Source organism: Urocitellus parryii, chromosome 3 (genome assembly GCF_045843805.1).
Source record: "Urocitellus parryii isolate mUroPar1 chromosome 3, mUroPar1.hap1, whole genome shotgun sequence".
NCBI classification, from domain to species: Eukaryota; Metazoa; Chordata; class Mammalia; order Rodentia; family Sciuridae; genus Urocitellus; species Urocitellus parryii.
Genome location: NC_135533.1, coordinates 33,907,934 through 33,925,753, shown reverse-complemented (window position 1 = coordinate 33,925,753; position 17,820 = coordinate 33,907,934). Strand labels below are relative to the sequence as shown.

General features: G+C 34.7%; 1 protein-coding gene across 1 annotated transcript in view; it reads left to right on the top strand.

The window, feature by feature from the left end:
* The window catches only part of Col28a1 (collagen type XXVIII alpha 1 chain), a 160,377-nt gene that overhangs the window by 36,814 nt on the left and 105,743 nt on the right, over positions 1-17,820 (top strand). Inside the window, exons 13-14 of the mRNA XM_026391533.2 lie at positions 11,481-11,549; positions 14,246-14,314. Of these exons, the coding sequence (XP_026247318.2) occupies positions 11,481-11,549; positions 14,246-14,314 (138 nt within the window). The remainder of the gene's footprint in view (positions 1-11,480; positions 11,550-14,245; positions 14,315-17,820) is intronic.

The window sequence follows — 17,820 nt, the reverse complement described above, 5'->3', positions numbered from 1 at the left end:
AAAAAATGATTAAAGCTATAATAACAAAATAGCATGGCATTGACCAAAATAGGCAAGAAGACCAATGGAACAGAATAGAAGACACAGAGACAAACCCACATAAGTACAGTCACCTCATACTAGACAAAGACCCCATAAACATGTATTAGAGAAAAGATAGTCTCTTCAACAAATGGTGTTGGGGAAATTGGAAATCCGTATGTAATAGAGTCAGAGTTCACTCCTATCTCTCACCCTGCACAAGAATCAACTCTAAGTGGATCAAAGACCTAGGAATTAGACCAGAAACAATGCACTTGCTAGAAGAAAATGTAGGCCCAGAACTTCAACATATTGGTTCAGTTACGAACTTTCGTAAAAATACTCCTAAATCACAAGAAATAAAATTAGAAATCAATTAATGGGATGGCATCAAACTAAAAAGCTTCTTCACAGCAAAGGAAATAATCAAGAACATGATGAGACAGCCTTCAGAATGGGTGTTAATTTCCAGGATATACAAAGATCAAAAAGCTTAACACCAACAACAAACAAACAAACAAACAAACAAAAACAAAATAACCAAATCAATAAATGGACAAAGGAACTGAACAGACCCTTTTCAAAAGTAGAAATACAACTGGTCAATGAATATATGAAAAATGTTCAATATTTCCAGCAATTAGAGAAATGCAAATTAAAACTATACTGAGTTTTCATCTTACTCTAGTCAGAATGGCAACTATCAAGAATACAAATAACAATAAATGTTGGTGAGGATTTGGGGAAAAGGGAACACTCCTACATTGCTGGAGGGACTGCAAATTGGTGCAATCACTCTGGAAAGCAGTATGGAGATTAAAAGGAAAGTGACTACAACACTCAGAGCAACCAAGATATCTTTATTGCAGCAGTGCAACAGAGGAGAAAAGAGAGAAAGAGAAGAGAGAGAGAGGGGGAGAGAGAGAGAGAGAGAGAGAGAGAGAGAGAGAGAGAGAGAGAGAGAGAGAGAGAGAGAGAAAGAGCAAGCACAAGAGAGAGAGAAAGCAAGAGAGATAGCAAGAGAGAGAGAGGGGCCCGGCAGGAGGGAGTTTTTATAGCTCAAATCTAATGAGGTCTCTGGGTCTGCAAGCTGCCTTGTTGGCACAAGGGGGGTTACGTGTTTGGCCTTGAGCAGGGGGTTGAGTGTTCAGCCTTGAGCGGGAGCTTGGGCGTTTGGGCTTGAAGCAAATAGTTGATAAAGAACCAGACAGAGGGTTTGAGAGGCCAGGTCATCCTGCAGCTAACTTTGTTTGGCATGCCCTGAAGACAGCTTACTCAGCCTGTCCTGCACCTAACAGATTCCTCAAAAAACTAAGAATGGAACCACCATTTGATCCCATTATCCCACTGCTCAGCATATACATCCAAAGGATTTAAAATCAGCATACTACAGTGATGCAGCCACATCCATGTTTATAGCAGCTCAATTCACAATAACTAAGCTATGGAATAATCTAGCTGCCATTCAACTGATGAATAAAGAAAATATGGTAAATATACACAATGGAGCTTTACTTAGCCATAAAGAAGAATGACAATGACATTTTCCAGCAAATGGATGGACCTGGAGACTATCATGCTGCGTGAAATAAGCCAATCCCCAAAACCCAAAGTTTGAATGTGTTTGCTGATATATGGAAGCTAAACCACAATAAAGGGGCTGGGGGGGGGAATAAGAGAAGTTCAGTAGATTAAACAAAGGGGAATGAAAGGAAGGGAGGGGGGAAAGAATTAGGAAAGAATGTAGAGTGAGTCTAACTCTAAGTGAATCCCACCAGCCTGTCCACTCACAAGAATGGGGTCCTAGGCAGGGTATGGTGGCTCACACCTGTAATCACAGCAGCTTGGGAGACTGAGGTAGGAGGATCACAAGTTCAAAGCCAACCTCAGCAAAAGTGAGACATTAAGCAACTCAGTGGGACCCTGTCTCTAAATAAAATACGAAAAAATAGGGCTGTGGATATGGTGCAGTGGTCAAGTACCCCTGAGTTCAATCCCCAATACCAAAAAAAAAATGGGGTTCTAATTAGAATAAGATATATTCCATACTTGTATAATATTATCAAAATGGGTTCTCCTGCCATCTATAACTAAGAACCAACAAAAAAAATTTTAAAAAAGAATGAATAGTTAAATGAATCCACCTTGTATCTTTTTGGATAAAAAGAAAATATGTATGCAAGGACCAGATCCAATCATTATTTTTTCATATACTTGAAGTGGGGTTATATATTATCTATCTATATACGTATAACATATACAAACATATACATGCATATATATATATATATACACACACACATACATGTGAACACACCCATATATATGTGTATATGATACTTAAATCTGTCTCTTACTATAATCTCTTAAAAATGAATCAGCTTGTTTAAGAAGAAGAGATCTTATATGTCAACATTTCCTAGGAGTTGATAGATGTGGATTAAAGCTTAATATCCATACATTTGTAATGGACTTTCCTATAATCATGAGAAAAATTCCTGAGACTAAGGATATTATTATCAAATCCATGTGAGTGATTTAAAGCTAGAATGGATGATTGTAAAAAGATGAAACCTGTTTTATTCACTTCTGCCTGTGTAGCTTTGAAGTTTGTTACTGTTGGATAATAGAACACAGGTTATCAAAACAGATCTGAAGAGAAAGTGAATGAAACCCAACTATTCTGGTATAAGAAGCTTCTTAACTTCTCAGGTAACCATTATTTTCCTAGAAAATAACCGTAGCTGACTTACTGAGGAGTAGTAAAAACAACCAATTGTGGATACTTGTTGTCCCAGCTTGGTTTTGCATGGCATAGTTACTCACATGTAAATAGTATCAGGATCATACGCTTCTTCCTTGCTTCACTCTGAGTGAAATGGCAGCATGTTATTTGTGCGCCCGAGTTTTCACCAATGCCTGGATATGCTAATTTATGAAAAAAAAACTTAATGTGGAGGAAAAATACACAGGATGAAAGTTTTGAAAATAAGTGATGTAGTCTTAATTTCCATTAAATATTGCTCTTAAAAGTGAACCACTAACTTCTTTGAGTATCCAATTTGGTAATACATTACTGTTTAACAAATCATCTTAAGATTTAATGCTTTAGAACAATAAATAGTTATTTCTCATGATAATGTGGGTGGACTTGGGAGTTTCATATAGTGGGAAGTCAGTTGGAATGGGTGAAGCTGGGTTTGCCCAGAGACCTCAGTTCTCCTCAGTTTGCCTCTACATGTGGTCTCTGGGCTTCCTCACAACATGGTAGCTTAGATAAAAGCAGGAATGTTCCAGCAAGCAGAAACCACTTGTCATGTAAAACTCAGTATCAGAAATCACCTAGTATCATTTTTGTGATGTAGTTGGCTAAAACAAGCATAGAATCAGCTCAGATGTGAGTGGAATAGAGATTCTTCCTCCCTACGAAGATAAAAACTCATGGATATTTTAATACACCATAGTCTCACATTTTAACTTTTGTAAAATTAAAATATTAATATTGTTAATTTTATGGTTTTTAGAGTTTGAAATATTGAAGAAAGTACTGTAAATGTTGGGAAAGCAGTTCAGAACTTTTTATTCTTTAAGTTGATGGATATTTTTCTCAAAGAACTGTATTAAGACTTTTCACACTCAGCAATAAACTTAAAAATTTATTTCACTTATTCATTCTAGCATTGAAAACATTTTTATTTTTAAGTAATGAAATATTTTAAGCATATTTAAAAAGCAAAAAACAAAAATGATTTAGCAAACCTCCAACAAGACAAAACTACCTATCCTTGATTTAAATTATCTTTAAACCATAAAATATTGTGGATGGCAGTAAAACTTTCATGACCTCTTCCAGAAAATAAAGATGAGGAAAGAGCATTTACCAAATTATTTTATGAAGCCAGTTTTTCCTGACACCAAAACAAAATAGTAACAATACATAAGAATAAAACTACAGACCAATATCCCTCATGAATATAGATATAAGAATCTTTAGCAAAGTATCGTCAAACAGATTTCAACAACATATAAAAATAATTATACAGCTTCACAAAATAGAGTTTATTCAGTGGATGCAGGGCTAGCTTAATAATTGAAAATCAATGTAATATATCATATTAATTCACTAGAGAAAAAAATCTCATAATCATATTCAAAGATATCAAAAAGCATCTGACAAAATTAAATCCCTCCAAGACCCTAATAAAACTTTGACAACACCTCTCAGAAAACTGCTATAAAACTTTCAGCTAATATTATATTTAGTGACTAAAAACTAATCATGCTGTATAATCTTTTTAATGTGATGTTGAATTTGGTTGAAAAGTATTTTATTGAGGATTTTTGCATCTAGGTTCATCAAGGATATTAGTCTGCAATTTGGGGGGGGTTTGTGTGTGTTGTGTGTGTGTGTGTGTGTGTGTGTGTGTGTGTTCTTATCTGATTTGGGTATGAGGGTGATACTTGCTTCGTAGAATGAGTTTGGAAGCATTACTTCCCTTTCCATTTCATGGACTAGTTTGATGAACATTTATATTGGTTCTTCTTTAAAGATCTGGTAAAATTCAGCAGTGGATATATTTGCTCCTGAGCTTTTCTGTGCTGGGAGACTTTTTATTACTGCTTCAGTTTCATTGCTTGTTATTGATCTGTTTAGGTTTTATATCCTTTTGGTTCAATTTTGGCAGATTGTATGTGTAAGTTTTCAAAATAGTCTTTAATGATCCTTTGGATTTCAGTGGTATCTGTCGTAATATACACATAGACAAATGGAATAGAAAAGAGGATAGAGGCAAACCTATAAAGTGATAGCCATTTGATTCTTGCCAAAAAGGTGCCAAAAACATGCACTGGAGAGAAAAAATGGTGCTAGGAAAGCTAGATATTCATATGTAAAGAATTGAAACTATTGCTCACCCTGTATAAAAATCAACTCAAAATGGGTCAAAGACGTAAAGGTAAGACCTGAAACTTTGAAATTCCTAGGACAAAACATAGAGGAACCACTTCAAGACACAGGCACAGGCAACAACAACTTCCTGAATAAGACTCCAATAGATCAGGGAATAATAGTGAGATTCGGCAAGTGGGAAGGCATCAAATTAAAAAGTTTCTGCATACCAAAGGAAACAACAGTGTGAAGAGACAGTGTATAGGATGGGAGAAAATCTTTTCCAGCTACTCTTTGGGAGAAGATTAATATCCAGAATATATAAAGAATTCAAAAAATCTTCACACTGAAGAAACAAACAACCCAATCAATAAATGGGCAAATGAATTGGAGAGACACAATTTGTATAAGACTACAAAACATTGGTGTAAGAAATTAAAGACTATTTAATAAATTGAGAAGACATGCCATTTTCATAGATTGAAAGATTCAACATCATAAAGATGTACATTCTCCCTAAAGGTTTAATGGAAGTCTTTTCATTATACCAGCAAGATTTTTTGTAGATATGAATAGAATAATTAAAATTTACATGCAAAGACAAAAGAGCTAGAATAGCTAAAACAATTTTGAGAAAGAATACACTTGAAGAAATCACACTTCTTGGATTAAGACTTAATATTTAGCTACAGTAATCAAGAATGTGTGGTATTGACAGAATATAGATAATAATCAATGGAATAGAATACAGAACCCAGATATGAACCCACAGAAATATAGTCAACTGATTTTTTTGATTTAAAAAAATGCAAAACTGATCCAATGGAGTAGCATAGTCTTTTCAACAAATGGTGCTGGAGAAATTGAATATCTATGAGGAAAAAAAATCCAAACCACCTCAAGTTAAGTCTCACATCTTATACAAAAATTTACTCAAAGTGAACCATGCATTTAAATATACAATGTAAAAACTATCAAGCTTTACAAATAAAATGTAGGGAAAAGTCTTTGGGACTCAGTGCTTGATGAAGATTTCTTAGATATGTCACCAAAACCATGATTCAAAAAAGAAAAAGGTAGATTAACTGGACTTCATCAAAATGGAAAATATTTTTTTCTGTTAAAGATCGTTAACAGGCTAAAAAGACAAGCTACTTACTGGGAGATGATATTAGCAAACCACATATGTGGCAAAGGATTTGTATCTCGAACATACCAAGAACACTCAAAACTCATTGATAAGACAAATATCTAATTAGGAAATGGCAAAAATATCAAATATTTATTAAGAATATACACATATATGTGTGAAGTTACATGGTATGTATATGACTACATAGGTATGTATATTTTTATTTCTTAAGTGGTCTCTGGACTTGTCATGTATTATAAGTTAACAAGTTTGAAATGTCATCAGTAGTACTACCCATTCCTGAAAACACACTGACCACAGAAGGATTTTACTCCAATCATCTCTTCTACCTTCAAAGTATTATTTTCTGTTAGCTTTGTTCTACCTTATTTTATCCCACCTAACTTATTATTTTTATCAATATTTAATTTAGTTTTACCCACATATTTGCCATTTTTTTGCTCAACATAGTTTTATCAGTTTCCCTCTTTTCTTTTTTTTTTTTTAAGGAATATATTTCTTAGTTGTTTCCAATCAGATTATGTGTAAACTCTTTCGGTTTTTAGCTGAAATATCATTCTTTTTTTTTTAATGATAATAGTTTGGCTGGTGTGAAAATGTTAGTTGTGTACTAATTCCACTGTCTACTGACAACAGTGGTTCCTGTTGATTTGTTTGCAGTTCATTTATAATTTCTTAATAATTTGCCTTTTATCTTAGGCTGCTTTTGTAATTTTTCTTATTAATATTTTTTCTTAAAGTCATTATGATACATGTAAATATGGATAAATTTACAATTATATGACTTTAGATACACTGTTCTATGAATCTGAGGATTTGACAATTTTTAAATGTCTTAGCTATTATCTCTTCAAATGCTCACCCTGCCCTCGTTCTATTTATTTTGAAATCCTATTGGACATGTTGAAGCATTTGGGGTAATTTCTTTAAATGTAACTTGTAATGTATAACTTCATTAGGTTAATCAGGTTATAAAATGTCTTAACTCATCCATTAAATTTTTAGTTTAATGAGTATTTTCAAAATCTATCTATCATCTATCTATCTATCTATCTATCTATCATTTATCTTTCTATCCAAACTTTTTACCACACTAGACTCTGATTCTTGTGTTTTTTACTCTTTTTAAGACATTAAACATTAAAGTACACATTTAAAATTTTTTTTTAGTTGTAGATAGACACAATACTTTAGGTTATTTTTATGTGGTGCTGGGGATTGAACCCAGTGCCTCACACATGCTAGGCAAGCACTCTACCACTGAGCCCCAAGCCCCAGCCCTAAAGTATACATTTTGTCTCCTATTATTTGTCAGTTTGGGGGGATTTTATGTTATCTTGGTTCACTTTTATTCGTTGTGAATCATTTTCTATTATGTTCTGAACTTTGGAATCTGAGCTGATTTTCAGCAGGCCTTTCGTTGTGAAAACCCCAAGTGTCCTGTGTGAAGGGTGTTGGAGAGGAGTTTGTGTTTGCACCTCTTATGTAGTCCAGGAGTTTTCTTGATGATGAAGCGTTGACAGAAGTGTTCAGAGACTGCCGAGGTGGTGTCAATAGAAGTTGCGAACCCAAACACAGCACAAGTCTGGTTTGGGACTTTCCAGTCATTCAGAGGCCTCGCCAAGGCAGACACAATCTTGTTGCCCACACCCCTGTGTCAATGTGAATGACTATTTGCTAATGTCCCTTTCATTAAGTTTCACAACTTTGAAGGTCTTCACTTTTTGTGGGATGTCAGCACTGATTTGCTCCTCATTTTCCATTGTCTGAGCCAAAGTCTCTGCTACTGTTTTTTGCTCTAGGCTTCCTTGACTTCTTTCTACCCCACCAATGTTGTTTTTTTCCCCCCTACCCAGCACAGCCACAGCAGCATCAGTTTTCATCTCTGTGGTTGAGCCCTACTTTATTTTCTCTGGGCTCAGCTATATCTTTATAATTCATTTTGGAAAAAAAAATCATATTCCTTATCTTTCTGTCTGGAGCGAGAGTTTTCACAATATTCTCAGAACAGGAAATTCTTGTTTGTTGGCATGTTTTCGAAGCCACAATTACACCAATGAGAGTGATGCTGTGAAGTTCTGACTTATTTGGAAACAAAATACTAACAAAGATGAGAAGAATCCCAAATAAAGTGTCAGACTATTGCAACAAAAATGTCATAATAAAAAAAATCAACAAAGTGAGTTTTTTAAAAATTATTTAGAAGTGACATAAAGAGTTACCTGAGGATTGACAGAGATTCTGCTGAAAATCCTTTACTTTGTTCCTTTGCCCCAATCATTTCAAATAGTTTTAGGTCTAGGGCTACTCTCCCTAATGCCGCAGTAATGTAAATCTACCAATAGATGGAATTAATATTCTCACTCTAAGGCCTGCCTTTGAATAGTTAGCTATCATTTTTGTGTATCACTTGTTTTGTGCTGATCTGATAAATATAGCTGATTTATAAAAAGTAAATCAACTGAGACTCTCAAAGTGATCTACTCTTTATGCAAGGTCATTCAGAGTACTCTCAGGGGAAAAAAGATATCCCCTGAAGTAGAACTCTAATTACTTTGAAGTTAAAAATAAAATAGATGACACTGTTTGAATATAATGGGCAATTTTTATTATTTCACATATTTATCTTTAACACTTGCAGAGTATTCTGAAACCATTTTTAAGGTTATTAACACTGTTGATCTTATTAAGGAAAGTAATAAGATAAATACAATGCGCAATCATATTTTAATTTCATTGCTAATGTTTCAATAAAGCATTTCACTGATTAGACTGTGTTAACTGGTAATTGGGATTAAAGTATAAATGGAGGAACCCAATTATATAACTAATATATATCTCTAATAATTAAATATTAATCTATTATATCTAATGATATGTTAAAATATATAGTAATCATTATATAAACAAATATATAATGATTATATATAAATTTATAAAAATATATAAATAAATATATTTTAGAGATGTTTGTTAAAAAACAAACAAATATGCCATAGTTCTAACTGGTTCTCATGGCTTTGAAAAGGACACTGACATTTTTATAGAAGCATTTATTCTTTTTTAAATGACATACAATTATTATCTGTCAATAAAAATATTTTTTTAAAATGATCCTCTTTTCTTTCCTGACTACTAAATTAAAAGTATGGTTCATCTAACCCAAGTACCTGCTACTTCTCTTCTCTGGTTAATAATCATCTTCTATCCTGACTCTTTAACTGGAAAACTTGAGAACATACTGATGGTATGGAATATTTCTCTGACAGTTCACAGTAATTAAACCTTGGATCACTGATTTTTTAATTCCCTTAAGTGCTGGCCCATGAGCCTTAACTCCATTCTCAACAGCCTTGAAAGCAGGATTCCTTTCACTTTCACCTTCATTGCTGTATTCTACAAGTGCAGAGGAGAAGGGAAGAAAATTCATTTATTCTGTGCAGCCAGAATAAATGTCTGTCACCACTTTGCCTAATGTAGACCAACCTCTGAGATTTCCTTATTTCTAAACACTCCACAAAGGACATTTGTAACAATGGTGGAGCTGAAGTAAAATTAGGTTTGATAATTGCAGCAGGCATGTAGTCATATGTAAGAGCTCTAAATGTCTGTGAATCTTTACAATAATACTAGTGGCTGAGGTAGTACTGTCATCATCATTCTGAGGATGATGCTGAGCTTTGGAGAGATTGAATTATCTTATCAAGGTGACATTGCTAATACGTAGCAAAAGTCAGACTTGAACCTTGGTTTAAAAGACACCAAAATCTCCTTTTAACTAGCATGCAAGACTAAATTCCATGAGACAAGGAGATCTGTCTGCTATTCCTAGTACAATTCCTTCCACTTCTTGGGTGTTTGATAAGTATTTGTTGAATGAATGAAAAAAAACTGAGCTGGAAAAAAATTCATTATGTTTAATATAAAAAGTTTCATTTTCATTAGTCCTATCATTAGGGAAGAAGAAAAATTTGCTGTTCTTTGAGAATGTGTATGATTTTAACTTGGCACTTTTCAGTTTAGTTTGCAATCCAGTTTCATGCTCCTTTTTATTTCCTCCCTAGCTGACTGCTCTACCATTAGAGTAAGCTGTCATGGATATTAGTGCTTTGATTAAGATTTTGGATTGTTAAAGGTCACAAGCATTACAATTTAAATTCAATTAGATGTTAGCTTTTTCTTTTAATTAAAGTCTTTACTGAATAGTAAAAAAAAGACTGTCTTTTAAAATATGCAATATCAGGGCAAAGCACAAAGAAGTTAAACACTGGGATACAGTTAGTTTTCTTTCTTAAATACAAATTCATAATGGGTCTGCTACTGCTGAACATAATGCTGCAACCTTGTTCTGCCATCAGTCTAATGCATCTCTTAGGTAATCCTGGATTAGTGTACCTAGAGCCCAACGACCTTGCAGCTTGCAGTGTGCTGGCTTTGGGCCTTGAGGGAAATTCATTAGACTGTTCCAGGACTTCCCTACTTAGCTAATATGAATCATCTGAAGATCATTAGAGGAAATTCTCTGGTTTTTGCTTTTAAGAGGTTTGTTGTTAGTTACTTTTCATTTCTTTCTTTTTAACCTTTTGGACAAGAAGAAAAGGGGAAAATTCATAGTTTTTAAGTTTTTTTTTTTCTAGTTTAAATGAAAACCTTGCTATTGTTTTATGTTTTCCAAGTAGGGTGTTTTCTGCCAGTCCATTTCAAAGCCTAGGACCGAGAAGTCCTCTCCTCTTCTAGTGCCTTTAGAAGTGCTCCTCTTCTGAGCAATAGTTATCCAGACTTAATTTTAATCATCAATATGGAAAACCATGTTTCCCTTCATTGATCTATCAAGATATCAGCTTATGCATAGAACTGCCAGTGGAGTCAATGGGTTCCTGAAATAATTCAAGTTTTAGTCCAAGTATATCAGGACAGAAATCAAAACACATGTAAGTAGTATCCAATGCTTTGCAACAGCTGTGCAGTGATTTCTTCAATGGGCTCCCTTAAAACTTAACCAAATTTTAAAATAACACTGCATCCTTCTCCAGATCACACAGTCTTGAATTTTCAGCCTTTCCTCATAGGATTTATTTCCTAATCCTTATTCGGAAGCATCACTTCATTTCCATTTTCCTCTAATTTGAGGATCCTAGAAGTGCTTATGCCAATCAAACAGAATAAGTATTTGAATACAAGGTGAATTTCTTCTTTACAACTCTACAATTCTGCTGATCTGTGTAAATGGTTTTCCAAAATACTTTGGGAGCTTACTAGAAGGACACTCAGGAAAGACTTAGGAGGACTATATCACCGTCATATCCTTGTGAACTGAAATATAACTATTCTCTTTCTTCCCTCTTCTTCCTTTTCTCTTGCTGCCTTTCTTTCTTGCTCTCTCACCTCCTGCTCCTCATTCCCTCCTACCCTATCCAGGGTCCCCGTGGTCCTGAGGGAGCACCAGGAGAGAGGGGCTTACCTGGAGAAGGATTTCCAGGACCTAAGGTAATAAAAGCTTCTGAACTAGGAAAAAAAAAAAAAAAAAAACAAAACCCACAGCACTTTGTCCTGCATAGTCATGAATCACAGATTTTTTTAAAACACTGATTATTAGAAGTTAAGTATTTCCTGACTATTTGCACTGTATTGTGTGAAGGAATTTGTCAATTTTCTTTTAATGTAAAAGTATGGTGAAATATTTAATTATAAAATAAGTCATCAACAGATTTCTATTTCATGTAATTACCACATATGAAATTAGAAACTCTCAGTTTGCAGTCATTAACGCTCCAGTGATAAATAGCACATTGATGCCCAGAAGTCAAGTTATTCAGTGTAGCTATGGCAACACTGCTCACAGCTTTGTTTTATGAAACACAGATAGGATACAAAAATCTAATACATCAATTTATACTGCCATCAAAATCATAAGAAAACTGATTTTTTACTACAAGGACCAAACTATTATGGATTCAAACTTTCCTACTGCTTCCCACATATAATTCTTAGAGCTCAAGTTCCTCTGCACCAGGGCACGTCAAACTTCTGTAAAGGGCTGAATGGCAAATATTTTAGGCTTTGTAAGACATATGATATCAGTTGCAATGACTCAACTGTGCTGTTGCTGCATGGAAATAGCCATAACAACGTATCAATGAATGAATCTGGCTGCTGCAACAAAACTGTGTTTACAAAAAGCCGGCTATGGGATTTGGCCAGTGGGCTGTAGTTTGCTGTCCTGTTGTCTAGGTGGTTTACCCATATCTATAACACATCTGCCAAACACCACATAGGAAATGGTTCTCCAAAATACGTTGGGCACTATTTAAAAAATTTCACAGCAAACAATAATGTATTTCTGGGTTGTTGCTTCATTTCTAAAGTCTTCCCCGCCCCCCACATAGACACACACCCACACAGCCCAGAGAACCATATGTTGCTTTCTCAGACTCTGCACAACAGTTATTCGGTCAGGTCACTCAGATCTGACCTTCTCAATATGGCCTCATACTCTAAAATTATATCTCATTCTCAGATTCTTTCATTATGATCAATACTCAGTTGTCTCTGAGAAACCCAAATATCAAAAGAGGAAAAAGCAATTGCTGTAACAAATAATTCATACTATGTTGTGAGCTGAATTTTGAAGAGGACCTTGTTAAGACATTAAAGTTGCCACAATAATGTTAGTAATATTTTGGATAAATATGATATTTCATAACTAAAGTATCATTCTTAGAAAACAGGTCAAAGACTTAGAACTACATTTTAGAAAGTTTTATGATACATAGTTTCATTACATTTTTGGCACATTATAAATGTCTTTTTTTATGTGCAGCCCAAACAATCCGGAAAATTCAAATTGTGAAAATTATTTATCTTTATAATGTCTGTGTGTTTGTGTTAAAGATAAAGAAACAAATGAGGGCTGGGTGTGGTGCTGAACACCTGTAATCCCAGTGCCTTGGGAGGCTGAGACAGAAGGATCACAAATTCAAAGCCAGCCTCAGCAAAAAGCAAGGTGTTAAGCAACTCAGTGAGACTCTTATCTCTAAATAAAATGCAAAATAGGGTTGGGGATGTGGCTCAGTGGTCAAGTGGCCCTGAGTTCAATATCTAGTACAAAAACAAAACAAAACAAAACAAAACCCCCACAAACCTCAAAAACAAAACAAAACAAAACAACAACAAACAAATAAGAAATGAATATGTGAAACACTAAGAAGTATATTCCAGGGAATGCCTTAGTGACATGTTCAACATACTTTTATGTTAAATGAAGTATGATATGATGATACAATCTTTATAATAACCCCAGGCTCTACATTGGCCTCTGTTTCAACAAGGAAAGAACACATGGTTTTCAGTGTTTCCTTAGGGTCAAGTACATGGGACTTTGCTCTGTGGTAATGATCAGAAGAACCCACCAGTCAGAGCACTTCATTCCCCAGCCAGGCAGACCTGTTGACTCAGTCAGTGAATAAATTATGGATAGAAATATATAGCTGTATTTTCCTTTTTCTTAGGTTTCTTAAAAATGTTCTTTGATTTTATTCTTGGTTCTAATGAACTTATTAAATGAATGTTGTTTCTGATTGACATGGTTTATTTTTTATAACAAAGGCATGAAGTGCTATGACCTCATAGATATAGTAAGAACAGCTGTTCACAGAGATCATTTGATCATAGAAGCAAATACAAGGTTTTCCATGAAGCCTTCTAAACCTAGATTTTCAATGAATGTCTCTGTAAGTTCAGATATAAAACATTTAATAAGTAATCCAATCTTGTGAGTATTGGTTCACATATATGAGAGACAAATTTTCTTGTACCATGGATCCAAGTGTAGCCATGTTAAGGAATAGGAGGCTTTATCCAGGTAGTTGTACCTCATGATTAATTGATTAGGTTCCTGGTTTCAGTATTTCTATTGAGATTGGAAATTGAGCTCTTTTCCAATTTCAGCAATGCTATATATGTATTCTGCTGGGACAGACTCCTTCCTGTGAAAATGATATGACTAATTTTTTTTTGCAAGTTGCAAATCTTAGAGTCAGTTAGAATTACTCATTCACAGTGGGCAGTGAATTTGGATACTTGATTGAAAAAATCAATTTGAAGTATAATTCATAGTAACTTTAATGTAAATCTTGTAAAATAATTTTTATCAATGCGCTGATATCTCTTCCATGCACTTTCAGGGTGAAAAGGGTTCTGAAGGACCAATTGGCCCACAAGGGTTACAAGGCCTGTCAATCAAAGGGGACAAGGTACTGTATACAAGGTGTATAATGGAAACAATGCCAGTAAAATTATTTTTGTCATTGCTTTTAATGAGTGTACACTTTAAAACCAAATATAACATGACAATCATGACACATAGGTATTCAATTAATTATAAATCTTGTCTATGCAAGGTATATTTATTATATTGGATGAATTATGATCTGGGAAGTCCCATTATTTAGAGTAATGTGTCACTTATTTGGTTTCTAACTTCCTGTGACTTCAGTCATCAGCAAAACATCTTTGAAGACAGACATTAGCAAAAAAAACACCTGTCCTTAGTGTAATAGAAAATAGTTGTTAAAAACATTTTGGCCTCATTACAGTCCATCTCTACCTTCAGGCATTCATTCAAAAATATTAAAATAATAGAACTCATTTAAGAAAACTAGTGTTGATACCCTATAGCAAGAAACAATAGGAGTCCACCTTTAGTTAAACAAAGGTTTACTGACTCATTGCAACATGGAAACCATAAACCCTGGGGGACCAACTGCAACTAGGAAGGAAGAAGAAGAGATTTTTTTTATAGAACTTGGGTTTGTGTTGGGTGACTTTTGGGAACTTTCAAGATAGCATAGGTTGCTTTGCATTGAATGCTACCAGAAAGTGGGAATAATTTTAAGGTTGAGTATTTTAATGAGTCTCATCTAGAAATTGGGAAAAATGGTGTTAGGTTGAGATGTAATAGTCAAAGAAGTAGCAGCAACTCGTTTCAGCTAGTGCAGGAGGTTGTTTGGCCACTTCTAGGGATTTGGACAGTGTTTGTGGTTTTTCTGTGCTCAGACATGAGTACAGAGCAGTCTTGCTTTTGTCTTGGTCTGTCGCTTTGATGAACTTGTTTATGTTCAGCACTGCAGCCCAGCTGCCAGGGTCAGGTCAGCTCCAGGCCATCAGACGTTGCTTTACTCTTTAGCATTAGTTACTCATTTTCTTTAAAATATCTGAAGATCATGACCCTAATTAGAAGGGGTGGTGAGGCTGATGATAGAAGTTACTGCAAGCTGCTCAGATTCTAAAGAGCAGTGGGAAGTGAAAGTTGTCAAGGGGAGCAGACAGAAGATATGTGCAAAAACCAGAGACCTCATATCAATTTGGAGTCATTTATATGCCAACCATTAAGCACACATTATATTATTTATTAAATTAGAGTAATAACTGATACTCATGATTATCCTCAATCTTGAAATGACTTAGTCCTTTTATTTTCTGGTAGTTATTTCTTCTGGTTGTCTGTATTTGAATAGCAGAGATAATGATAAGTAATGGATCATATAAATTTTAGATGCAATACAATTCTTGCTTCAAAGAGCTCAGCTCTGGTTGTAACTGCAGTTCCAAAATACTTCCAAAATATGTAAGATGTTCTTTTTTCTTTGGGGGCAGTGAGAACTAAATACAATAGAACCATTGTTTTGTGAGTTCAGTAAATTAACTTTTTCAAGGGTTGTTGTGACATGGCATTTGTGTTTTTACATCTGGAGCTCATGCAAAGAAAACGCTTTGCATAAAAAGCTTTTATTTGCTATCCCCTTTCTAAATCAATACTATCTTCTCTTTCCTTTCCCCCTTTCTTCCTCTCCTACTCTTTTAGGTGCAGCATTAGATTCAAAGACTTTGGTGTGATTCAAGCGATGACATAAACACCCTATGATGAGGGCTCACAAATACATATATTTGCAACAAAACAAAAAATTTAGTTATGACACAGACTTTAATTGTAAAAAAAAAACTGTACAAAAGGATATAATTTTCATGTGTTTATTGAATACATGCAGAATGGTGGTTATGAGTTGGGTTGAGGAGTGAGACAGAGTGTAGATTTGAATCTCATGTCTGCCACTTAATCCGTATGTGACCTGGAGCAAATTACTTAAGGTCATTTGGAAAATGGTGATGCCCACCATAGAGAGTTATTGGGAGGATTAGTGAGAAAAATCATGAAAAGCATTTAGCACAATGACTCTTGCATAATGAACAATCAAGTACTGAATCAGAATAATCGGATTCTGGATCAGAACTTGAGTCCATAATATTTTCCTTATTTATTTAGACTAAGGCGGACAATATACTAAGAAGTATGTTCCAGAGTGTGTCTTGGTACAAGTTTAATATAGTTCAATATTATTTATATAAAGTATGAGTAGTATTTACTTTTGTTCATAAAAACATATTTACATAGCCTCAGCTGCCTGTCTGTCTTTCTATGACAACATTATTGGAACATAAGCACATCTGCTGCTTTGTGTATTGTTTATGGCTGATTTCACACTCTCAAAGCAGCATTGATCAGTTACAAAAGAGACCTAATTTTTGTCCTCAGGCCCCAAACATTATTACCCCACCGTTTAAGAAAAAGGTTGCTGACCTGAAGTTGTCTAAATATAGTTGCCATTGAAATAAGTGGTCAGTTCTCAGTTGTCATTTGACTTGATCTATCAGTACCCTTACTTGCTCCCTCACCTTCTTAAAACCCTCTCTTGGCTTGGTCTCTCTGGCTCTCCTTCTCAGTCTCTACTGCTGTTTCCGGTTCATTCCTCTGACCTCTAATGACTGGAGAGATTAAAGGACTCAGTCCTTGGACCTTCTCTTTTTTTCAACTCTTGGTGATGTCACCCAGTCACACCGCTCAGAGAAGAGCAAGAACAAGTACCATTGTCTCACAGGACTTATTGATCCTTCTGCCTGGCCACTGCCATGTATCACCTACCACTCTCCCTCATGGTCCCCATCTCCACCCATACAGTCTCCTTGCCGTTTCTGAAATGTACAGGGATCATCCTTATGCTGGCTGTGTGCTCTGCCTGGAATGCTCTTTCTCCAGGTTTCTACCTGGCTCATTCCTTGTCATCAGTGAGGCCATCTGGGTTCATTTTCCAATTGTTACTGCCACGCCATTTTCTCAATTCGTTTTTCCCCTACAGACTGATCATTATTCAATGTAGCATTTATTTTATCTACTTGTCTTGCTTATTGTCTTCTGTTTCCTTTACTAATATTGTAAGCTCTGGTAAAGACAGAATTTATTTCATGGGAGTAGAAGGTAGGGTTCTTTAATTTTGTAGGCTTCACCTTAGATTTTTCTTAATTTCAAAATTGAAATACTAAGAAGTACATTCCAGAGTGCGTCTTCACACAAGTTTAATATAGTTCAATATTATATAAAGTATGAGTACTATTTACTTTTGTTCTTTTAATAAGATTTGGAGAGGAAAGTTACTTAGAAAAATTTAAAATATCTTCTTCGATTCATCTTTCAAATTCCAGTTGTCTTATACCCCAAGAATTTTAAACTCTTAAATATTTATGTTATGGTCCTAACAGGAAGTTTTTGTATTATTATGATAACTATTCAGAAATTCTGGTTGTGAGAAACATGTTTTCTAAATATAAACCCATGCACATACCAACCAGTTTAGACAAAATAGTGAAAATGTCATTCACTGTTTTGGCAAATTTGATCTAGAGATCATCAAAAGCAATGAGGTCT